The sequence below is a fragment of the Moschus berezovskii genome, chromosome 6 (genome assembly GCF_049115385.1).
Source record: "Moschus berezovskii isolate FMDL1 chromosome 6, NW_MosBer_1.0, whole genome shotgun sequence".
In the NCBI taxonomy this organism is placed as follows: domain Eukaryota; kingdom Metazoa; phylum Chordata; class Mammalia; order Artiodactyla; family Moschidae; genus Moschus; species Moschus berezovskii.
The window spans coordinates 65494685-65510838 of record NC_142465.1 but is presented as its reverse complement, the minus strand read 5'-3'; the positions used below and the strand labels follow the sequence as shown (position 1 = coordinate 65510838).

The 16154-nt window shown below is 40.3% G+C and overlaps 1 protein-coding gene across 2 annotated transcripts in view; it reads right to left on the bottom strand.

The window, feature by feature from the left end:
• Nucleotides 1-16154, bottom strand: part of CFAP54 (cilia and flagella associated protein 54) — a 321117-nt gene that overhangs the window by 81183 nt on the left and 223780 nt on the right. For both annotated transcript variants that reach the window (XM_088837126.1, XM_055395985.2), the window contains 7 exons: nt 13018-13123; nt 10886-11030; nt 9940-10097; nt 9589-9768; nt 9362-9488; nt 1949-2104; nt 561-666 (listed from right to left, as the gene is read on the bottom strand). In XM_088837126.1, the coding sequence (XP_088693252.1) occupies nt 561-666; nt 1949-2104; nt 9362-9488; nt 9589-9768; nt 9940-10097; nt 10886-11030; nt 13018-13123 (978 nt within the window). The remainder of the gene's footprint in view (nt 1-560; nt 667-1948; nt 2105-9361; nt 9489-9588; nt 9769-9939; nt 10098-10885; nt 11031-13017; nt 13124-16154) is intronic.

Sequence of the window (16154 nt, the reverse complement as noted above, 5' to 3'; positions counted from 1 at the left end):
CTACAGAAGTGATAGTCAAGCCTGGAAAAGCAGGTCTCTGTCTCTACCCTCCGACACTGATTAGATTCTAAAGAGACACATAGAGTTATGCCGAAAGCCATGACTTGGTGTGGGTAAGGGCTGTGTATTCACTATCAAACCTGTCAAACAGGGTCATTTAAATCAGTGCATTAAGTCAATTATACAGAACTGAGTTGGCCAGCCTTGGCACTGATGAACCAGCATGACACAAATCCCTTCTCGATACAATTTCACATCTGGTGGAAATTCCTATATCCTGGGACTGACAGGAGATCAAGCTGAGTATAGCCCAGAAGTGATTTACAGTACAGTAGGTCACCAGGCTAACTGCTGTCATCAACTGTCACTGAGAACAAAGCCTTGGGGCAGAGTCAAAAGCAACAAGCTTGAAAAGGAAGTCAGTGAACCAGTTGGACAATGGACACCCCAAACTAGCCCTGCCATGAGAAGAGAGTGTCCCAGTCATTTCAACACACATCCAGAACACGGGGCTCAAACCCAAACACATACTGTGATAATGGAAAGGGCTTTTTTTTTACCCTGAATTTTGATCATGTCTCAAGCTTAGCTGTATAGCTTCAAACAGACTCTCAAGTTGCATAGTTGGAGGTTTCTCTTCCATCAATATTTGGCATTCTATTTTGCCTGAAAGAGAAAAAGGATATGCAAAGATGGATTTTCTTTTTTCCATCATTTAGGACTTCAGAACAAATATTTTATGCTGGAAATTGGGAAAACTGGATGTGCTCTCCTTGTTTGTCCATCTCTTGTTTCCTGCTGGAAGGTACACCAATGGGGAAAGAGCTGCTGCTTCCTTCCCTGGGCACCTCGAGGTTCCCCTGCCTCCTTTCACTGTTCAGACACAAGTGTTATCATCCTATTTTTCTTCCATTTCCTTTCTTTGTGTTCTCACTTCCTCCTGCAGTGCATTCCTTTAACCTACATCCATTTTCTTCTTTCCTCAATCATTGCAGGCATCATAGGAAACACCTTTGCCAGAATCAAATCCTAGAAAATCAGCAAACACTGGAAAACCAACACAGATGATGCAAACGCTCTTGTGTGCACACAGCTCCCCTTCTCTCATGGCGAGCTGCAGCCTTCAAATGCTGGGCGCTAGAATGCTACTTCTATAGCCAGAAGGACTGGAAAGGGAAATCTCATAATCACTGTGAAAAGGACTGACAGTTTCCATGCAGCATGTGGACAGAGCATAGAGCCACCTCACGTGAAGTTCACATCTGGGCATTTAGTAGCTCTTGACTTATACATGGTTATTTACCCAGACTGCCCTCATCTGCCAACCAGGATTGATCATGCCTACCTTGTAGCGCTGTTGTAGGAACTGGCGATATGAGATGTAAAACACTGATTACAGTGCTTTGTACCTAGTAGATGTTCAATAAATGATACCAATTGTCATCATCACTTTTCTCAGGGCTAAAATGGCCACAACAAAGTTATATGAATGAATTATGCAAACGTGTATTGTAAATTATAAGTATAGATATGCTATAGCTATTTAAATGGATAGGTATCTTTTACAGAAACTGGCTATTTTAGCTAAGTAATGAAATTATGCATAAAACTATCTTCTAAGCATTCTTTAAGTAACATTTTTCATAGCTAAAGGGCTGATAATGAGATTTTTGTGTCGAACATGAAACTTTGCATAAGGAAAGCCAGTTGTAATTATAAAAGAAATGAAAATAGGAGTCTTTTTTCCATTTCTAGATGTAAACTTTATATAAGCACGTTCACTTTATCCAAAACTGAGTTTGGCACAGACATCAAGGTGTTTGTCAACACCACGCCCTTTGTAAAATCAATATTTCATATAATCAGTGACCAGATTTTTAAGAAGCTTTTTGTTAATAAGAAAAAAAGTTTCACCTTTATCATAGTTGTGACCCCAAATACATCTTACCTTTCTGAAAAAGGATTTCAGCTTCCACCTCATGTTCTTCTGTTCCTGATGTCCTAGCGAGCTTCAAAGCTATTTCAAAAAAATGAAGTGCAGGTAACCACTTTGAAGAATCCTTCTTTTTACTGGTATAATATACTTGCTTGGCCACTGTATGTCCTAAAAGAAAGACGTTAGATGAAGAGGGAGAAATACATAGTGTTCATAACAAGGGCTTCGCAGATGGTTCTAGTGTAAAGAACCCGCCTGCAATGCAGGAGATGCCAGTTCGATTCCTGGGTCAGGAAGATCCCCTGGAGGAGGGCATGGCAACCCAATCCAGTATTCTTGCCTGGAGAAACCCATGGACAGAGAAGCCTGGCAGGTTAAGGTCCATGTGGTTGGAAAGAGTCGGACATGAATGAAGCGACAGCACACACACACACCCATTCATACCCAACCTCCCAGTTAACAGACTCTTCTCACAGTAGGTGCAACTAAGAAGTCTGGGTGTGGGGGGGGAGGAGCAGCCTAGTGGTTAAGATTCCAGGCTTTCACTGCTGTGCCCTGGGTTCAATCCCTGGTCAGGAAATAAGCTCCCACAAGCCCTTAACAAGGTCAAAAAAAAAAAAAAATAGCATTCTAGGTGTCTTTAGTTTTTAGCATTGAATAAACACTTTAAGGAAACTCAGTACCCAAATATTTCAATGAACTATAAACAACAGCCTTTTGAAACTTGGTCTTTGATAAATTTCAACATTTTTTCTCATTTTTAAGATGAAAGATAATCTCTTGAGTCTTTTTCCATTCTAAAAGTTCATAATGCTCCACATAACTTCTGGGTTCCAGAGATAACGTTGTTAGTAGTGAAACACCTGGAAGTTTTATAAAGTTTTATGTTGTTCCCAATAAAATTTGCATACATTAAATAGGCAGTAATTTCTTTTCAGTTCTATAGTGGTTCCTCACATTGCATATTTTCTCATTATAACTTGTTGGCAAACCCATTATGGACAAAGACCTCACGTTATACTTCTGGTATGATCCCATCACGTCTTAACATAATAAAGGATTATTGTATTATTGAAGAGGCATTAGATTTAATTTCTAATCACCCCAAAGACAGACAGACATTTACTCCACAAATATTTTCTGAATTCTTAGGAACTGGATAAGAAAGAGAAAAGTGGAAAATAAGAATTATGGTTCCTACAATGCCAGGTACCATCCCAAGTACTTAAGCATTATCTCATGTAATCCTTCCAACTCTGAGTGGATATTATTATTATGCTCATGTTACAGAGGAAAAGCAGTGGCACAGTGAAGTTTAAGTCAATTGCCCAAAATCACACGATCTGAATCTGGGCAGTCCAGCTCCAGGGCCCATACCCTAAACCCTGACTCTGCAGTAAACCCCTTAAGAGAGAGACCATGGAGCTTAATGTCTAACAGGGAATGTGAATGGCCAGACAGGCAATCAAAATACCGTGTGGTTGACTGGGTAGGCAGTGAAAGCCTAGGACACTGTGGTAGCAGTTTATAGGAGCCCTGGGCCAGACCCGAGAAAGGTCAGGGATGCCTGCCTACTGAGTACGGCCATCAAGGCGGGTAACTGATGATCACCTTCGATATGTTTAAAGAAGAAAAATGTTAGCTAAAAGTAAAAGGCAACTGGGCAGAAAAGTTGCATTGATGGAATAGCTTAACAGGTATAATAGGGGGAGTATGAAAAGAAAGGTAGTGTAGAATTGCAGAATGATACAACTCTGGATTCCAGCTGAAATGCTGTGTACAAGCCAGTCATTGAAGTTACTGTGTCACCAGAGGCTTTGAACAGGTCCCTACATGCCACTGAGCATTGAGTCAGCAGAACTGGAAACTATCTGAGGTTTCTTCGAGTTCTGAAAATTTGAAATCCAAGATGCCAGGCCCTACAAAGAGTTTTTAAGAAGCTTAGGGTTTTTTTTTTTCTTTTTTGTAAATGGGTAGTTCAGGAATGAGCTATTTGAGTAGAAGGATGGTGGAAAAAGGGTCTTTATCCCTCCCTCTCTCTCTTATCCAAGGAGAAGTTACACAGCCCTTCCTCTGGACAAGGCACCTTGCTGAGAAATGGAGATGAAGAAACTGAAGGCTTGAATCCCAGGGCTTCCTAGGAGAATAAGGAGGCCAGGCATGGAACAATGATGCTGAGGATGAAACTCCAATACTTTGGCCACCTCATGTGAAGAGTTGACTCACTGGAAAAGACTGATGCTGGGAGGGATTGGGGGCGGGAGGAGACGGGGACGACAGAGGATAAGATGCCTGGATGGCATCACCGACTCGATGGACATGAGTTTGAGTGAACTCTGATCGCCGAAGAATCGATGCTTTTGAAATGTGGTGTTGGAGAAGACTCTTGAGAGTCCCTTATACTGCAAGGAGATCCAACCAGTCCATTCTAAAGGAGATCAATCCTGGGTGTTCATTGGAGGGACTGATGCTAAAGCTGAAACTGCAATACTTTGGCCACCTCATGCGACGAGTTGACTCACTGGAAAAGACTCTGATGCTGGGAAAGGTTGGGGGCGGGAGGAGAGGGGGACGACTGAGAATGAGATGGCTGGATGGCATCACTGACTCTGTGGACATGAGTTTGAGTGAACTCCGGGAGTTGGTGATGGACAGGGAGGCCTGGCGTGCTGTGATTCATGGAGTCGCGGAGAGTCGGACACGACTGAGCGACTGAACTGAACTGAACTGATGAAGTTCTAAGAACAAACCAGGTACCCTTCTAAACGTGTTACACATTCCACTCACTTCAACCCGTGAGATTGGTACTTTTCTAACCCACATCTTATGAGAAAGGAAACTGAAAATACAGAGAAGTGAAATTATTTCCTGGAGGGAATTGGACCAGAATTCTTCCTCCAGAGTCCATGCTCTTAAACCCCAATAATCACCGACAACAATTAAATGGCAGGCAAGAAGAAAATGCTAATACCATATGTCCTATACCACCTCACAACTCAATACCTCTCCCATTCTTACATGTCTTGCTTATTGTTTCAAAGTATACTACAACTGTTTATTAACATAAAACAAAAATATCAAGTCTCTTCATGTCACTGAGGTACTTATATACATGTACAATGTGTACTATAGCACTATAAATAATTACTGACATATAATAATAGTACTTGTTTTCTATGTTTTTGTTAAAACTAGAAAAAGAATTGTTACAGAAATTGACTTTTCTCTCTCCCTAACTAGATAACAGATCCTTTGAAGGCAAAGATGATGGCTGCCAGTTATATTCCCACTCCCCAGCATTATTCTTGAACCTTTCTTCAATCAGTAATCTACTTCTTCAACTAATAAGGAAGCTCTAAGTTCAGTCATTAATGGGAAAAATAATCTTTAATAATCATGATCTTTTTGTTGTTTTAGAAAAATAATCCCAAAATGTCTTTCTCTGTATGAGGTTTTCACAAAGGAAAAAAAATAACCTAAGTGCCTCTGTTCTTGCAACGCAATCTATACTATCACTGTAAAGGAAAACTGTAGAGAAACATCAAATCAGAGGATTTTTATGCTTCATAATATTGAAGCGCTCCTTTTTGCAATAAACATCAACTCTGTGAAAGAGACGTTGTGAAGCTGACGTTGTTTTGACAGAAGAGCTGCTTTTGGGTTTTGTTCTTTAAGTTGGTATTTAATATAACATAACAGAAAGCAAGCTGTTCTGCTTCAAGTGAGTCTAAAAAACAGCAGCAGTATTGCCACTGAGTGGTGACACATCTTCAAGATTAGTAAGGCAGGAGGGCAGAGAATACATTTAACACAATCTGCACAATTCAACACAATCTGCACAATTCAACACAATCTGCACTTTAAGTTCTTGTAGAAGTCACATATATTGATAATATAAATTGTGGGCTAAAAATGTAGGAAAATAGCTCTCATGGGATCAGTGAACAGGATAGGAATTCTGCAGGTCAGCTCAGTTCAGTTCAGTTGCTCAGTTGTGTCCGACTCTTTGCGACCCCATTAACCACAGCACGCCAGGCCTCCCTGTCCATCACCAACTCCCGGAGTGCACTCAAACTCATGTTCATAGAGTCAGTGATGCCATCCAGCCATCTCATTCTCTGTCGTCCCCTTCTCCTCCCACCCCCAATCCCTCCCAGCATCAGAATCTTTTCCAGTGAGTCAACTCATCGCATGAGATGGCCAAAGTATTGCAGTTTCAGCTTTAGCATCAGTCCTTCCAATGAACACCCAGGATTGATCTCCTCCAGAATGGACTGGTTGGATCTCCTTGCAGTATAAGGGACTCTCAAGAGTCTTCTCCAGCACCACAGTTCAAAAGCATCAATTCTTCGGCGATCAGCTTTCTTCACAGTCCAACTCTCACATCCATACATGACCACAGGAAAAACCATAGCCTTGACTAGACGGACCTTGGTTGGCAAAGTAATGTCTCTGCTTTTTAAAATACTATCTAGGTTGGTCATAACCTTCCTTAGGCTAGCCTAATTTCATAAATAAGGAAACATTAATAATAGGGGTGAATGGATTTCCCTACAGCAATAAAATTCATAAATGACGATGTTAATCATAAAATAATAATAATCATGATGAGGAGAAGGGGAATAAGGGGAAAAGCTTCTGGGCAGTTTGAACACACTTCTGTTACCCTCCCTCCCCAACTCTAGTCCAATCACCAGCCTCTTCTGAGCTGAGCAGCTGCTGGAATGGGAGGTAAGTGGGGCCCAGGAGGCGAGGGGTGATGTTTCAAAATGTTGGTTTGGTTATTATTCAAGTATGACAAGGTTAACAGGTCAAGAGATGATTGCCACTGAAAAGACTGGTTTCTTTTTGCTCAAAGTTCTCAAGAGGAGGGGAGGACACATGCCATGCAGGGCATCACATGGGTCAGTCAGGAGGTAGAAGTGTTACAGGAAAGAACAAAATCTTACTCCTGTTGGATCTGTTTCTTTGATTTTAACCATTACTTCCTATTGCTTTTGTTTATTAAAAGGATAGTGTCTATACATAATGGCCTGCCTCAGGGAACTCTGCCCCTCTGTCTGAATGTTAAGCCAAAATGCCTTTGTTCAGGGAGACACCCTGGTCCTATCCACCTGTGGATGGCTATAGAAAGGTAGAAATTAATACACATACTCTGTGAGGCTGGCCATTCCAGGAGAAATTTGCAAGATTAATGGCCTTTTCACTTTAATTCCTCACCCTCCCCTGCTCTGTGTTCTATGAAAGATACTGGCATCCAGAGCCCGATAAGATGGCTATTTTGAGACATTAGTCTGCCATCTTCTTGGTCAGATGGTTTTCTGATTAAAGTCATATTCCTTGCCTCAACACCTCGTCTCTGATATATTGGCCTGTTGTGTGACAAGAAGAGCAAGCTTGGACAGGGTAACAGAAGGGTCAAGGAGAAAATGTGGGCGAGAGTCTTAGCTGGTTTGCATATAAAAGTGACCATCACAGGAAAGTAGTTAACGAATCTCTAAGAACTGGCTAACCCTGAGAGGGGAAGTCCCTCCCTGGTCAGCAAGATTCCAGATGTCAAAGCATCAGGAATATATTTTTAAAAATAAATTTATTTATTTATGTTTGGCTGTGTTTTGTCTTTGTTGCTGCACTGGCTTTTTTCTAGTTGTGATAAGTGGGGACTACCCTCTAACCCCTTGCACTACAGGGGCTTCTCATTGTGGTGACTTCTCTTGTTGGAGAGCATGGGCTCTAGGGCAGGTAGAATTCAGTAGTTGCAGCTCCAGGCTCCAGAGTACAAGCTCAATAGTTGTGGTGCATGGATTTAGTTGCTTGGTGGCTTATGGGATCTTTCCAGATGAGGGATTGAACCTGTGCATTGGCAGGTGGATTCTTTACCACTAAGCCACCGAGAAAGCCCCAGATATACGTTTCTTTCTTTCTTTCTTTCTTTTTTTAAAGGCACGATTAATATAGGTTAGAACAGAGAGAGCTGTTACAAGATTTTCAGCCCTCTGAGACAGACAAGAGCCTTGGGGCTAGAGGCACATAGCTTTGGATCAACAGTGTCTGTGAGCTCCTGTGAAGGGTAGCAATACTGGTTTCCTAGGAGTTATATGGTAAATAATCTGCCTGCCAATGCAGGAAATGTAAGAGATGCTGATTTGATCCCTGGATCAGGAAGATCCCCTGGAGAAGGAAATGACACTCCGCTCCAGTACTCTTGCCTGGAAAATGCCATGGGCAGAGAAGCCTGGCAGGCTACAGTCCAGGGGGCCACAAAAAATCAGACACGAATGAGCAACTGAGCACACACACATATAACTCTGGCGTACTGGTCTACCTTCTATAATCAGGTCCTCCCATGGCTGGCTTCAGGCTATCCTCCCATCTATTCTTCACCCAGCAGCCAGGGTCATCCTTTGAAACATAAACTGTTCCCTGATCACCTCCTCCATTAGGCTGCCCCTACCCGACTCTGCTCTGGCTGTAATGGTCTCCTTGCAGTTCTGGAATATGTAAAGTGTGTCCTGACCTCAGAACCTACAACTCACTGCGCGCTCTGCCTCCACTATGCATGACTCCACTCTGCATATTCATGACTCCCCTATGCATATTCATGACTCCACTATGCATATGCATAATACTTACGGTCCAGAGTTAAATACCACCTCCCCAAAGAGACCTTTCCCAATTATTCTATTCAGTACTTAAATAGATACCCCTTCCTTCACTATTCTTTATCAACAGACCTTAGCCACATCTTTTATAACACTAATTACAATTACATACATAAACATAACTCATCATCATATTTAAGCTTTCTATATCCTTGCAGATTTCCTATATAGTTGTTATCAAATACAGATTTCTATGAAATATATATTGTATTAAATTTTCTAAATATTATAAAAATGTATAAATATTGAATAAATATTAAAATGTTTTATACAATATTTATAATATGATAAATGATACAATATTCATTCCTATATATGATCTTTTTACTTGTTTATCTCTATCTTCAAGGTTAAGAGCAGGAACTGCATCTGCTTTCATCTCCAGTAGCTTCCCAGGACCTCACACGGAGGCTGGCACATGGTAGGTGATCAGATGTTTGTTCCTTCATCAGCAAAAGAAACAACTGAGTAGATAACTGCTTTCTAACATTTCTACTATCAAACATCCTTTCATAGAAACTACTTTTCAACTAAAGGATTATACTGTGTAAATAGCTTTGTATAACCAGCTATTTAATTAAATGCCTTTGTGTGTAAGGAATAACATGGCACTAGTAATAATTTTTTCAACTATTTTTTAAATAAATGGAATCTGGGTATTCATAAATATTGCCCCAAATTAAATGCACTCACAAGATAGCCTGCTTGAAAATAAATTAAACTTTTTCATCAGTGTCTTGAATATATGTTTAAGTGTCCTTACCAATTCTCATTTTTGTTTTGGCCAATAACATGACGTGAGGAAGATAAATGTTTTTCAAAGGCAGTAATGGACTTGCATAGTCAGTGTTTGATGAAGGCAATACAATTGTTTCTCCAAAAGTTATCATCTGTTAAAGAAACGTTATAATAAGTACTTAGTTAATGTAGTCTGCAATACAAAAAAGAAGAGTAAGTTTCTAAATCTTTTGGACAGTAAAGCATTCTCACCTGTTCTATAAGAATGTTGTGAGACTGAGTCAACAAATACAATTTTTCTATTTTCGAAGAAGGAGTTTCCTTGAATTTCTCAGCTTTTGTTAAATCATCCAGCAAAAGCATGCTTCTCACCAGGGTTAAATGAGATCGAGGAGAAATAAAGCCATGCCCTTCAAGCAACTGTATTATCTCCTATTAAAATAAAGTTATTACATCTGATAGTACCATTTACAATTCACTGAAACAAGAGCTGGCCATATTGACTGCCATACAAGCAGTAACGAAAGGAAATTTAAACTCTCTCCTTTTATTCTAACCAGAATCCTTCGGTAAATATCAATGTGAATGAGGCTGCCTTCCTACCTGAAGGTTTTTTATGATGTCTGCCTTTAAATGCTTTTCTTGTAGGCCGATAATTACAGCTTGCATCAAGAATTCAGCCTGTAGCTCCCTGTCACCTGCAGCTTTTGCCTCCACACACACTTCATTGATAAGGCTCACGTAATCTGTTATGTCGTTTTCTAAAATAAACAAATGCAGTTACTTAAAATGCACCGAGAAAGGAAGAAACTGTATAAGCATAATATCCTCAAAGTTTATCACAAGAATATTGTATAAAATAGAAGAAAAGGAAGATGCAAAGATGAAAAACAAAACCACATGAAATATTGAAAATAAACATAATTTTGGGGGAAGTACTTTAGAGTATTCAAATGCTTCAAAAGTAATAATGATATTGCATGAAATAATTTAATTTGGGAGATGGGCAGAGATGGGTAAATAGATAGGTTCACATACAGACAACTATTAACCACTGCCAGCACTAATATTTGTATGTGCCAGGCTATAATCTAAGAACTTTAGAAATTTAACCTATTTATTCTTGAAATAATCCTATGAAGTAGGTACCCTATTTCTATTTTACAGAGGAGAAAACTGGGGCATAGGGGGATTAAGTGATTTGGCCAAGATTACGCAGCAAGTCAGGGTGGCTCCAGAAACTGCTCTCTGGACCCCTGCACCAGGCTGCCTTCCTAGATGATAGGAAGGCTTGTGCATTAGTATTCTGAAATCTCATTGCCTGCAATGCATACATCAGTAACATATATGCCATTTTCAGTGATACAAGGGTCTGCAGAAAATGATTATCCTCATTTAATATCTCAATTTTTAAAATTCTGGAAACAGATCAAGCTAAGAAGTTATAAAATGTAACTGTTATAATAAAATACATCCCAATAAAACCTCTGTTACCTAAATAAAATTAAATTTTATGAAAGCTTTGATTGAAGAGACAGGATATTTGTACCTTTCACGATTCCAATGCCACGAATCTGGGCAACAAATGCAGTCACCAAGGCTAAGCGGCACCTCAACCAAAGATGAATGTTGAAATATTCTCGAGAATTTAGGGAAATAGGATCTAAAAAATTGTCGTCTTTACTTTCAGTTGCCTAAACAATATTAAAATGATGATTATCTTTCCACTTAAAAATGTCCAAGTCCTAGCCTAGTGTTAAATATAAGTTAAAGGAAGCAGTGATACCATTTAATAGCATTAAATTTTTAATTTTATAAATTATTCTTTAACATTCTATTAAACATAAAAGATATACAAAAACAAGTAAAGTCACTATTAACACTGATCCTCATTTAAGTGCTTCCTTTTTCTCTGTGTACCCACTGTTGAAAACTAGATTTACAGTCTGAATTTTTCATTGCAAACTATATCAACAGTTTCCATACCTTCAAAAATTTTGTGACCATCATTTTAAAGGCTGAAAAACAATAACACTGGCTAATTATTGAGTGCTTATTATGTGCCAGGGGCTGTACTACATGCTTTATACATATTATCTCACTTAATCCTCCTGACAAGACAAAGAGTGGTTATTGTTATTCTCTGTTTTTCAGATTTGAGAAGTGAAGCCTAGGAAGGCTAACTTTGCTTAAACCCCATCATATTCTGGCAGAGGTTAGGATTCACACTTTTGTCTTTCTGAATTTAGAGCCCACAGTCTTAACTGACTAAGTTATATTGCTAGGTGCTGCTCACACCCCGAACATATTTTATGACTTACTATCCTTATTGTTTCACTTTACAAAGGAAGTGACCAATGGGAGGGAGGTGACAAAGGAACTCTTCCAGAGCCATCAATCTCAGACACTTCATCTAGAACAGTGCCTCTTTGTTCTAGGAATTTTCTGCTATGCATCTCTGACAGTTCACCATCTCCAACCAGTCAGCAACATCTGTTATCAAGGAGCTGTGACCTGGACTTGATGGGGGCTAAAGTGACTGACAGGTGAGGTGCAGAGGGGGAGAGGGTGAGCTGTTCCTGGGACCAGTAAGAAGGGAACAGAGAACCAGGGAGAGGATCATGATTAGAATGAGGGCTCTACTACTTAGATTAGATTTACAGAAAAAAAAAACTTATCTATGTACCTTAATCTTGGCCTACATCCCTGTTACTATTGAAAAGCCAAGTCATGCTTAATCTAAACCAGGGCTTCTCGACCTCAGCACAACTGACATTTTGGGCCAGATACTTGTTGTGGGGGAAATGTCCTGTGTGTTACAGGATGTTGAGCTACATCCCTGGCTTCTACCCAGTAGATGTCATTAGCACTGTCCCTGGTTAGAACAACCGAAATGTCTCTAGGCACTGCAAATGTCTCCTGGGAGGCAAAATCACCCCCAACTGACAACCACCGCTCTAAGTAAATTTTCAGAATCAGATTGCTTTTTAGCATATATATTGCTTTTAATATAGTAAGAAATGAGTCAATTAGTTTTGTTTTGTAAAGACTTAGATAGTAGCAATTTTATTAGTAAAGCTTAAGCTTTATTTTATTCATTTTAAAATGAGCAAGGGTTTAGTGTACTGAATCTTTATATTTTAATCCTAAACAACCCAGTATTATTAAATTACTTGGACTAATTGAAGTCTATAAAATTTCGAAGAATGTGAGACACCAGTTGCCATACAGATTTGAGAGCTTAAGTGCAGAAGAATCTAATTGTGAGAAATTCAGGATGGGAAACAGCACACGTGTCACACCGGTAATGCTAAAGAAGAAATATAATTGAAAGAGAAATGAAGACCAAGTACTGTGAAACAACTTCATTTACTGGCGACACCAGATCTAGAAAGCTAGAATGATATATCTGGTGGGGCTTCAGTCACTATTACATCCAATTCCATCAGTTCCTAAATGAGATTACATAGCTCTTTAAAAAATTTTTAAGGAACTTGCCCAAGGTATACTGACTAATAAATAGCATCAACATAGGACTTAAACACAGACCTTTTTATTCTGAACTCAATGTTTTCAGTACTTTACCCCTTTGTTTCACCTAAATAATGAGACAATGTCCTAGTATGCCAATAATTATTCCATAATAAGTATTATAAGGATAAACATTAAATTCATACATACATAACTTCCTGGAGAGGTATAATTCTCTGAGTCATCTTCTACTACCTTCTTTTTAAAAAGTTTTGAATCCTGGAGAAGTTTAAGTGTGGAAAATACTATCGCAGCACTAAAATAGAGAATATAATTTAAACATTATTATTATTACACTTGTGGCATTTGTACCTTATTTCCTAAGTTTCTTCCTCCAAAAAAACCCTCTCCATATTTCTACCCAGCCCCCCCTAAAACTATTAGGTGCCCTGTCTGTGTGCCCTAGTGTGGTCTTAACCACAAGATCGTACTTATCACATTATTTAACTGCCTGCAAACCACTGTATAGTCTCACCTAATCTATCTTATTCCTTGCTGAAATCCAGCATCTAGTGGCTCAGACATAATAGAAGTTAAAAAAATATTTTTAAATGAAAAGTTTGAACAAAAGAATAAATGTTTCCAAGATCTAAAACAAAGTTTACTCACACACTCATTAATAAAATGAGCACAGATGTATTTTCCATACATCAGAATATGGTTCTCCAGGTTTTTTTGATGCCATAAAACTGTGTTGCTTAATGCTATGCACCTGGAAATCTTAAGGAAAATTTTTGCTCAATCAGTATCTAGCAGTGCCAAGAGGTAACTGTACTTAATGAAGAAAATAGAAGCAAGGAGATAGGAACTCTTCTCACTTCCTGTTGCCTGGGATGTAAGTTTTTCTTCACTTTAAACCATCCCATCCTCTTTCCTTATATGATGATATACATATAATTGATGTCACACTTTTTCAAAATATTTTAATAATATATGTAAGCAGGACTTCTCATGTGAAAATCTAGACCAAAACAAAATTCAGATGCAGAATAATCTACCTGACAATGCTTGTTGTTATGCTACTTTATACACAGAAAGATCGGATGAAAGCCAAATGGACAATATATCCGTTTATCTAATTGCTCACTTGATACCTCCACTTGTACAGTAAATAACAATCGCATTTAAGAGATGTTATGAGCTAAGCTGTGTTGAGGTCCTAACCCTCTGTGCCTCAGCATGCATTCTGACCAGGAAGTAGAGCCCTGACAGAGGTAAACAAGCTAAAATAAGGTCACTGGGGTGGACCCTGTGTATGTGCTCTGTGCTCTGCTAAGTCGCTTCAGTTGTGTTTGACTTTCTGCAACCCTATGGACTATAGCCTGCCAGGCTCCTCTGTCCATGGGATTCTCCAGACAAGAATACTGGAGACAGTTGCCATTTCCTTCTCCAGGGGATCTTCCTGACCCAGGGATTGAACCCGCGTCTCTTACGTCTCCTGCTTTGGCAGGTGTGTTACGTGGAAACCACTAGTGTTACCTGGAAAGCCCCATTCCAATATAACCAGTGTCCTTACAAGTGGGGGGAATTTGGACAGAAAGACAGACATGCACAGAGAAAAAGACACGCCCAGAGGGAAGTTGATGTAAAGACACACGGGGAGAAGGCAGCCCGTGACTGGAGTGATGCATCTCTCCATCATGCACGATGCAGAACACCAAAGATTGCTGGCAAACACTAGAAGCAACAAGAGATGAGGAAGGGCTCCCTCCAGAGCTGTCAAAAAGAGCAGGGTCCTGCCAACGCCCTGATTTTTGGACAGTCAGCCTCCAGAACTGTGAGACAATAAAATTCTGTTGTTTTAAGACCCAGTCTTGGGTACTTCATTATGCTAGCCCTAGGAAACTGGTTGTTCAGTCACCCAATCACGTCCGACTCTTTGTGACCCCATGGACTGCAGCACGCCAGGCCTCCCTGTCCCTCACCATCTCCCGGGATTTGCCCAAATTCACGTTTGTTGCATTGGTGATGCTGTCCAGCCATCTCATCCTCTGACGCCCTCTTCTCCTTCTGCCCTTGGGAGGAGGGAATAGCAAACCTTCTGCCCACTGGAGGAGGAAATGGCAAACCACCCCAGTACACATGCTGTGAGAACCGCATGAACTGTATAAAAGGCCTAGGAAACTAGGATGGGTTAAAAGCAGAGCCGCTCCACCTCCTCCTCCCTTCTGCCCCCTCCACCAAACCTACTCCTCCTTCCTGTTCTCTACCCCAGATCAAGAGCCCAGTATCACCACTGTTTCCCCTTTCCCTCACACTCCACGTTCAATCCATCAACAAGTTCTGTCGGCTTCACCTTCAAATCTGCATACTATCCAGCAGCTCCTTCCGTCCTTCACTGCTACTGCTAATGCCTCCATCCAAGTCACCAACAGCTCCAGGCCAGACAGCTGTGGGAACTTCCTGGCCAGCCTGTCTGATATGGCTCCCACCCCGGTGGCCCTGGTCCCTACTCAGTGGCCACATCGATCTCTCTTCAAGATGTAAATCAGATCATGTCCTTTCCCCGGTCCTCCTTCCAGAAGCCTCGCTGGCTGTGGTCAGTACACCATCTCCTTTGGGTCAGTTAGTGAGGTTTCTTGCCAAGAAACCAGCTTCATCAGGGTCCAGAGACACTTCAAAGAAGGTATAGTCTCTGTGTATAGGCTCCCAAGGTATGTACATATGCTCAGATCTTCATTACATTTTAAAGCCTTTTTTTGTTTTTGGTATGCATCCATGTGTTGTATGAAAAGATATCCTCTCTCTAGTCTTCCCTCAATCTTTTTTTAACATGGTAACTGGTATTTACTGTGTTTACCACCTGCCAGGTGCTATGTTAAGTGCTTTCTGTGAATTAATTGACTTAATCCCCACCACAAACCTACAAAGTATGTATTATTATCATCCCTATTTGATAGATGAGTTAATTGAGACCCAGAAATGTTAAATGACTTGCCTAAGGCGACTCAATGGACATGAGTTTGAGCAAACTCCAGGAGATAGTGAAGGACAGGGAAGGCTGGCACGCTGCTGTCCAGGGAGTCACAAAGAGTCACACACAACTGACCCCATCAACCCCATAATGTTGATGGGGTTTGTGCACAGGTATTGAACAACAACAAAGGTGACTCAGGTAGAAAGGGGAGGCAGGATCAGAACCCAGGCCACTGGAGCCTGCAGCATCCTCAGATTCATCATTCTGCTATAATGTGGCCTCTTCCTTTTTACAGTTTTAACACATTGCATTTTGTTTATCCTGGCACAGTGTTACTTGGTCCCACATTTATATTACTATCTAATTATCG